Below are 9,224 nucleotides of genomic sequence, written 5' to 3'. Positions count from 1 at the left end.
AGATAGATAGATAGATAGATAGATAGATAGATAGATAGATAGATAGACAGATGGACAGACAGATAGACAGAGATAGACAAACAGATAGATGAACAGACAAATGCACAGACAGAAATAGTCAGACAGATAGACAGATATAGATAAAATAGATACAAGATAATTGGGGGTTGGGGAGTTACCAACTGTTGGGAGGATTCATGTGAAAGGTAGCACTTGAGTTGAACTTTGAAGGGAATTAGGGATTTAAAAAAAATAAATTTTTTATTTTTAGTTTTCAATATCCGTTTCCATAAATTTAAAATTTTGTCCACCTCCCTCCCCTTCCACTTCCCCAAGATGGCATGCAATCTGATATAGGCTCTACATATACATTCTTATTAGGCATATTTTCACATTAGTCATGTTGTATAGAAGAATTAGAACAAATAGGAGAAACCATGAAAAGAGGGGGGAGGGGAGGGCAATTGGGGTTAAGTGACTTGCCCAGGTCACATTGCTAGTAAGTGTTAAGTATCTGAGGTTGGATTTGAACTCAGGTCCTCCTGACTCTAGGGCCAGCTGCCCCTGGTATGCCCTTTGGGCATAGTTTCAAATTGCTCTCCAGAATGGTTGGACCAGTTCACAACTCCACCAACAATGAATTAGTGTTCCAATTTTCCCACATCTTCTCCCGCTTTTGTCGTGTTAGCCAATCTGTTAAGTGTGATGTGGTACCTAAGAGTTGTGTTGATTTTTATTTCTCTAATCAATAGTGATTTAGAGCATTTTTTCATATGACAATAGTTTGAATTTCTTCTCTGAAAACTGCCTGTTCATATCCTTTGACCATTTATAATTTGGAGAATGACTTGTATTCTTATAAATTTGACTCAGTTCTCTACATATTTTAGAAATGCGGCCTTTATCAGAGACACTGATTGTGGCAGGGATTCCAAGAGGTAGAACTGTACATTATAGGCATGGAGGACAGCTAGTACAAAGGCTTGGAGGTAGGAGATGGAACGCTATGTATGAGAAACGACAGAGGGCCAGTTTATATTGTACATGAAGGGCGATCATGTAATAAGTCTGGCAAGGATGGATGGAGTCATGTTAAGGACTTTAATGGCCAAACAGAAGTGTTTATGTTTGATCTTACAGGTATAGTGAGCTACTAGAATTTTTGAGTGGAGAGGAGTGACAAGGTCAGACATGCACTTCAGGAAAATCACTTTGGCAGTTGTTTGGAGAAAGACTTGAGGCAGAGAGATGAGGTAAAAGGCTACCAACTGTATTGCAACATTGCTTAACCTCCCTAGGTCTTACTTTCCACAGTTGCAAAGTGAGAAGACTTTTCTATCTTTTCTATTTCTAGCTCTGTGATGTTAGGACCAAAACACAGGATTTTAGAGCTGGAAAGGACCTTAGGGAGCATCTAATCCAATCTCCTTCTACAACTGAAAGAGCTTTTATGTGTTAGGGGTTCTTGTTTTTTACAAAATATTTTGATAATCTCATTTCAACGTGACTGCTTTCCTTTTAATCCAATTTATTTTATTTTAAGCATTGAAAAGGTTATTTGGAGAAAGGATCTATAGACTTTATCAGACTGCCAAAGAGGACATTTAGGACATACATAAAAGGTGACCCCCCATTATGAGGGTGGCACCTAAATCTGTGTGTTTGTACATATAAATATATATATGCATGTATGTAATACATATATACATGTACGTGTATGTATTATCTATAGCCTCCATTCTAAAAGGTGACTTGTGCCTCTAACATTCTATAATTCTCTGATTTCTCCAAACTGCTCACAAGAATGTTGCTACATATCCTAATCATAATTCTTTCAAAAAAAATCCTTTTTGTATAATCTACATTTTCTTCCTCTCCCGTTCCACTCCAAGAGCCATACCATATAATGGAGAATGTTCATTTATGACTTCTAACCCACATGACTTGTTCTCACCCAAAAGAGCCCACTTGTAGCCTTGGGAAAGTACCTGTATAATATAGCTGAAGATCAAGGCCACACTTGCCAGGATGGCAATATTACCCACAGTGGAGAAAATGGCCAGAATCAGGAGGTTGTGGAAAAATACCAGAAGGATCACAAAGGGTAGGAAGGTGAGCATATAGAGGTGCAAATTAAGAGAAGGCAGCATCTCCCTCAATGTCTCATTTTGCTGGCACCTGTTGCTGATGGAAGCAGTTTCTGCCACCTAAAGTGGGGGAGAAGGAAGAGGAGAAAAAACGGGCCTCATGGGAAAATATGCATAAGCGAGAACAAAAAGATTTAGGGTAGATGAGAAAAAACAAAATCCTGGCTTTTAGTCTAGAAAAGATGTTACTAAAGAAAAGCATGGAATTTCCTTGAGAGATTGTTATGAAAGGCAGGTGGTGGATCTGTGGAAGGTTCCATGCCATCTCATCTACAGGTAGGGCAATGATCAGTTAGCCCAGGGGTACATCTCTGTTGTAGCCCTAAGATGGTGAAAGGTATGCTGAAAATGCATAGTTCTGGGTCCTTTCATTCCCTAGAGCTGGGGCAGTGTTTGATCAGTCTCTCCCTGTGTCTGTCCCCTGAAGGCTTTGAGCCTTCACTGTAATACATGCAAATCAACTGAGCCTTGTCTTAGCCTTAGGCCTTAGAGTACTCTGGCATGAGAAAGATATGTATTTATAGAAAGTCAGCTATGTTGCCTTCATCTGCGCTCTCCATCCTAGGCAAGCCACCTCCCTGGTCCTGATCCCAGAGCTGCCTGTCTTCACCTTTGTTCCATTTGGAAGAAGACGTGCAAAAGAGAAGGTCCCTTTGTATCCCATCACCCTCCCTTTCCCCTCTGTCACAGCTTTACCTGCTTAAAGTTGTCAGCCAGAAACAAAAAATACACACTGCAGAAACCCAGCTGAGTAATGATTAGCAAGGACCTCACGAGGTGCCTGGGAAGGGTGGAACAGACAGAGAGCAATCATTTTCCTACATGTTTTGACGAGAGAATTTAAGAGATTTTTTTTATCAGTTTAGATCCTTTTTATTTGCACAATTCTTTTTACCAAGGTTTATGATTCCCAAGGTTCCTCTGGTCATCCTCATACCTTCACAACTACATCCACTATAAGCCACTTGGTATAACCAAGTTAGCAGTGGACTGAGAGACAAAAGTAACTGTGCCACTAATTTGCAAATGAATTTCTGTCTCTTGGTTTCAGTTTTCTCACTTATTAAACAGGTGTAGAATAATTTCTGCCCCTCTCAATCAAGATTGTGGTGAAGAACACAGTAATCTAGAAAGTTCTACACTTGCGGGAGTTCTTAACCTGGGGTTCATAATAATGTCTTTAAATATTTTGTTAATTATATTTTAATAAACCAGTTTCCTTTGTAACCCTATATATTTTATTTTTTGTATTTGAAAACATTGTTCTGAAAAGTAGTCCATAGGCTTTGTCAGATTGCTAAGGAGTTCATGGCATTAAAAAAATAAAATTAAATTGAGAAACCCTGTTTGAGGGGTAGCTAAAGGGCACAGCTAAATGGGTAGAGCACTGGCCCTGGAGTAAGGAGGACCTGAGTTCAAATCTGGCCGCAGATACTTAACACTTTCTAGCTGTGTGATCTTGGGCAAGTCACTTAACCCCAATTGCCCTGCCCTCCCCTCCTCCAAAAAGAAAAAAAAAGTTATCCTTTAAATTATATAAGTTTTGGTTTAATGTCTATCCTTCTGCAGATTACAATTTAATATACTTAATATAATATTATTATATAATTCTTGTGTATTATATAATAAATGTATACTCATATTATTATAATTTACTGTAGAAATAATAAAAAACCTCACATTTATTAACTTGGGGGGGGTCTGAATTTTTGATTTTCACTGTGTTGGAATTGCTGGTGTTGGATAATTTCTCTGTCAATCAATTAATCTCTAATTTATGATTATAGAACCATAGATTTAGAATTGGAAGGGACCTTGGAGGTCCCTCATTTTACATATGAGGGAACTGAAGCCCAGAGAAGATGTAGATTTGTCCAAGGTCACATAGGTAGTAAATGGCATAGGCAGGATCAAATCCCGTGTCCTCTGGTTCCAAATGTAGCACTTATCATCCTATCTACTACTTGAGTTATCCTGACAGTGCTTTTAGGGAGCCTGCAGAAGATGAGCTTGCCTGTTAAAACTTTTAGTTCTTAAAAAAATCATTCTATACACTTGTGTAATAGTCCACAGAACATTAAATGTGAAATAATAATATCAGGATAATGGTTTGTCCTAGGATAATTTGTATCTGAATTCTATCAAAAGAACTCATCACCACCACCACCACCACCACCACCACCACCACCATCATCATCATCATCACCATCACCATCATCATCATCAATGATAATAATAAAAACTTTGACTTTCAGGTTTCTAAAAGGATGTTTCTCTCAGTAATCCTGGAAGATAGTTAATACAAGTATTAAATAAGTAGTCTAGTCATTTTATAGATGAGGAAAGTGATGCCAGCCTTGGAGAATTGCCTTGGGTACTGAGAGGTTCGTATAATTTTTCCCTGCACCTGATGCCAGCCTCAGAAAAATGCCTTGCATACAAAGAGGTTTGTGCAATTTATCCACAGTCATTGGTATGTGTCATAGAATTTGAACCTAAGTCTTCTAGACTCAAATTCCAATCCTTTATCCAAAGTCCCTTGCCACCTGCCTCTTAATTCACATTTATATAGTGTTTTAAAATGTACAAATGAAATGGAATTTGAAGGAAACATTTCACTAATGCTACCATTACTGTGTTTTTCCATGGTTCCTACCCCCTGGTGCAGTGGCCAACTTTGGCACATGCTCTCACAATGTGCTTAGTGTCAGGGGCTGTCATGGGGTTGCTGATGAGGTGAAGCAATTGGAAGAAGAGAACAGAGATGGAGAAGACCTGCTCTGCCTACGTGGAATGCTCATCCAAGGAGAGCCCTGCCAGCCCAGTACACAGCATCCCCCAGGGAATCTCCTTTGATGCCTTCTCTTTGAATCAACCAATGCTTTGGTTGGTTGACTTCTGTCAACTGCTGAGATACTAAGCAAAGAAAACTCTAAAGGAAAATAAACATTCCTAATTCTGGGGGTATCCATTTGGCAGAGAAGAGAGAACACTGTAGTTTGTGTTAGGAGACCTTGGTTCAAGTTCTGGACAATAGCAAAAGCTTTGAGCTTGGAGTCAGAAGAATTGGATTTGCATTGTAGCAGAATTGGGGAAAGTGCTTGAGTCAGGGATTAGGTGCCTGGAGTCAAAGCCAAGTTCTAACACATTCTGGCTGTGTGACTTTGGGCAGGCTGGTACAGCTTTCTGAACCTCAGTTTCCTTATCTATAAAATGGCAAGAGTACTTATTTAATACTTGCATTAACTATCTCCCAAGGTTATTGTGTAGATTATCCTCTTGTAAACCTGAAAGTGCAAAGTTTTTATTAGTATCATTATTTTTTAAATTAAATTTTATGTTTATTTTTAGTTTACATCATTCATTTCCACAAGATTTTAAGTTACAAATTTTCTCCCCATCTTTCCCTACCCACCACCCCATAACAGCAATCTCACTGAATACCCCCTCCCCAAATCTGCTCTCTCTTACATCCTCCCCCATCCCCCCTCCAACTTTCCAGTAGGGAAAGATGGATCTCTATGCCCCAGTGCCTGTATATCTTTTTCCCCAGTTGCATGAATATATATATATATATATATATTTTTTTTTTCTTTCCCCTAAACATTTGTAGCAGCAAGCACCCCAAGCGTCCTCAGGGTTTGCTGCCAATACAGGTTCTTGGATCTGCTTTGATAAAGGAAAGCAACTCAAAATGGGTTAACAAGCTTACTTTAATCAGTCAAATATGTATTGTTTACCTAGTTCAGGGGAAAGAGGTCAGCACCCCGAACTTCAAAGTATACAGGCAGAATTATCAAGACAGAAACAGATCAAGTAGACAGATTTCCAAACTGTCCAACCATTACATCCATACCCAATCAACATCTGGGTTTTTCAAAGCTGGGGGACTCTCAACAACGGCTTCCCAGAATTCAGATCAAATCACAGAACATTTCTCAAAGTGAGCCCCCAAAACAAAGCCTCACATCAGGGCTTATATAGCCTTCTCCTGTCTCAGAGAATGTAACAACCTTATTGACCCACTGGTCAATCAAGAAGTATCTACTGAAAAACAAGCCTCCCACCGCAGGCTCCAGGTGCACTTTAGCCTAGGCGCAGGGAAGATCTTTAAAATTTACATTCCCATTACAACATTTGATTTTAAAACTTTGAATTCCAGATTCTTTCCCTTCCTCCCTCATCATTCACACTTACTAGGAAAATAAGCAATTCAATATAGGTTGTATATGTGTAGCTATGCAAAACCTTTCCATAGTGGATATATTGTGAAGGACTGACTATATTTCCCTCCATCCTATCCTGCCCCCCACTTGTTCTGTTCTCTACTTTGACCTTGACCCTTTTCTTTTCTTTCTTTTTTTTTTTTATAAGCAATAGGGGTTAAGTAACTCGCTCAAGGTTACACGGCCAGTTATTTCTGGGTGTGGTACTGAGTGTCTGAGCCCGGGATTCGATCTCCAGGTCATCCCAACATTGGAGCCTGTGCGCTTACTCGCTGAGCCACCTGGCTGCCCCTGACTCCGACCCTTTTCAAAAGTGTGTGCTTCCAACTTCCCTCCTCCCCAACCTGCCCTCCCCTCCATTATCCCCCATATCATCGCCTTCCCCCTTACTCTCCTGTAGGCTGAATGCCCTATTTAGTGTGTATGTCATTCCCTCCCTAAGCCAAATTCAGTGAGAGTAAGGTTGACTCATTCCCTTTTGCCTCCCTGTTCTTCCCCTCTGTTGTAATAGTTTTCCCTTGCTTCTTCTATAATTTACCCCATTCTTTTTCTCCCCATCTCCTATCATTATATTCCTCTCTCTCCTCTCAATTTCACCTTTTAAGTATTATCCCTTCCTATTCAATTGGTCCTGTGCTCTCTGTCTATGTATACCTGTACACATATATACATACACTCACATATATATTCATACCCCCATATACCCTCCTATATAGACATATATGTATTGTGTGTGTATATATATACTTATATTCCCTTCAATTATTCTTATACTGAGAAAAGTTTCATAAGTTACAATTATCATTTTTCCATGGAGTCATGTAAATAGTTCAACTTTGATAAGTTTCTTATGATTTCTTTTCCCTGTTTACCTTCTCATGCTTCTCTTACTCCTTGTATCTGAATGTCAAATTTTCTATTCAACTTTGGTTTTTTCATCAAGAATGCTTGAAAGTCCTCTATTCCACTGAATGACCTTATTTTCCCCTGAAACATGATACTCAGTTTTGCTGGGTAGGTGATTCTTGGTTTTAATCCCAGCTCCTTTGACCTCCGGAATATCATATTTCAAGACCTTCGATCCCTCCATGTAGAAGCTGCCAGATCCTGTGTTATCCTGATATTATTTCCACAATATTCAAATTGTTTCTTCCTGGCTGCTTGTAATATTCTCTTCTTGATCTGGGAATTTTGGAACCTGGCTATAATATTCCTAGGAGTTTTCTTTTTGGGATCTTTTTCAGGAGGTGATCGGTGGATTCTTTCAACCTCTATTTTGCCCTCTGGTTCTAAAACATCAGGGCAACTTTACTTGAGAATTTCTTGAAGGACAATTTCTAGATTCTTTTTTGATCATGGCTTTCAGGTAGTCCAATAATTTTTAAATTGTCTCTCCTGGATCTATTTTCCAGGTCAGTGGTTTTCCCAATGAGATATTTCACATTGCCTTCTATTTTTTTCATTTGTTTGGATCTGTTTAACAGTTACTTGAGTTCTCATAAAGTCATAGCTTCCATTTGCTCCAATCTAATTCTGAAGGAATTATTCTCTTCAGTGAGCTTCTGAAATTCTTTTTCCATCTGGAAAAATTGACTCTTTAAGGCATTCTTCTCATTAGCTTTTTGAGCCTCTTTTGCCATTTGTGTTGTCTATTTTGTAAAGGTGTTATTTTCTTCAGTCAGGTTGTTGACTCTCTTTGGTTTTCAAAATCCTTCTTATGCCTACTCCTCTATGGCCTATGTAAAGCTCATATTTTTCTTGGAAGCTTTTGGTGCAGGAGTTCTGACTTCATTGTCTTCCTCCTGCTCCATGCCTTGATCCTTTTTGTCCCCAAAAAAGGAATCTAAAGTTGGATTTCTGTGCTTGCTTTGCTGCTTTTTCTTGCTCATGTTGCCACTCAACCACTTGACTCATGAGCTTTTTGCCACAGTAGAACTCTGCTTTCAGAGAGGAGAGCTTTGTCCTAAATCGCTGGGGTTTTCTCAGCTCCCAGAACTATTAGTTGGGTACCCTCTCAGAAGCCTCCACTGGCTCTGGCACACTGGTCACACACCCCAGGACCTCCACTCAGGATAGGGATCCAGATCCAAGCAGGTTAAAGCAAGAGCTCTTCAGAGTGGGTGCTTGGTCCCCCTACAATCTGCAGGCCAGGAGTTCTGAAGCAGCCACTTAGCTGCGGGCCCATGCCTCAGCCGCTTCTCACCCTTCTCACCCAGGGGTAAAGGCCGGACTGCACTCCGGAACTCCCTGTTCCCAAAGTCTACTGACCTCTCACTTTGTCTTTAGCATTTATGGGTTGATAATTCTGGAAACTGCCACAGCTTCTGGTGGTCCACTTTCCCAATGTCCCTCTAGCCACAGCTGGTTGGGCTGCCCTGAGAATAAAACCTCGGACTCACTCAAGGCTGGGCTTGGCTCCCAGCATGCTGTGATGGACCCTTCCTGCCAAGCTGTCTTCAGCAGGAGGTTAGCTTCTCTCTGTCACTTTGTGCGTTCTGTAGATCTAAAGTTTGTTTAGAGTCATTTTTTACATGTATTGGAGGAGGAGGAAATGGAGCCCCCCGGAAGTCCTGTTTCTACTCTGCCATCTTGGCTCCTCCCCTATTAGTATCATTATTGAAGATGATGATGATAAAATGATTTCTTTTGATGGAATTGAGATAGAAATTATCCTAGGACAAATTGTTATCCTACTATTATTATTTTACATTTGATGTGCTGTGGACTATCGCACACGTGTGTAGAATGAATTCTTTTTTAAAAACTCAGTGTCCTAGCAGATAAGTTCATCTTCCGCAGGCTCCCTGAAGGCATTGTCCAGATAGCTTGAGGAGTAGACAGGATGACAAGG

At 40.0% G+C, this 9,224-nt stretch overlaps 1 protein-coding gene across 1 annotated transcript in view; it reads right to left on the bottom strand.

Moving 5' to 3' along the window:
* Window positions 1-9,224, bottom strand: part of LOC138172571 (proton-coupled amino acid transporter 1-like) — a 52,189-nt gene that overhangs the window by 22,676 nt on the left and 20,289 nt on the right. The window contains exons 4-5 of the mRNA XM_069102291.1: window positions 2,844-2,928; window positions 1,989-2,207 (exon numbers count right to left, since the gene is read on the bottom strand). Of these exons, the coding sequence (XP_068958392.1) occupies window positions 1,989-2,207; window positions 2,844-2,928 (304 nt within the window). The remainder of the gene's footprint in view (window positions 1-1,988; window positions 2,208-2,843; window positions 2,929-9,224) is intronic.

The sequence above is a fragment of the Petaurus breviceps genome, unplaced genomic scaffold (assembly GCF_028583685.1).
Source record: "Petaurus breviceps papuanus isolate PSGF00001 unplaced genomic scaffold, PetGlider_PUasm1.0 551, whole genome shotgun sequence".
NCBI lineage: Eukaryota > Metazoa > Chordata > Mammalia > Diprotodontia > Petauridae > Petaurus > Petaurus breviceps.
Note: the sequence above shows the minus strand (reverse complement) of the source record. Positions and strands in the feature narration are given on the sequence as shown.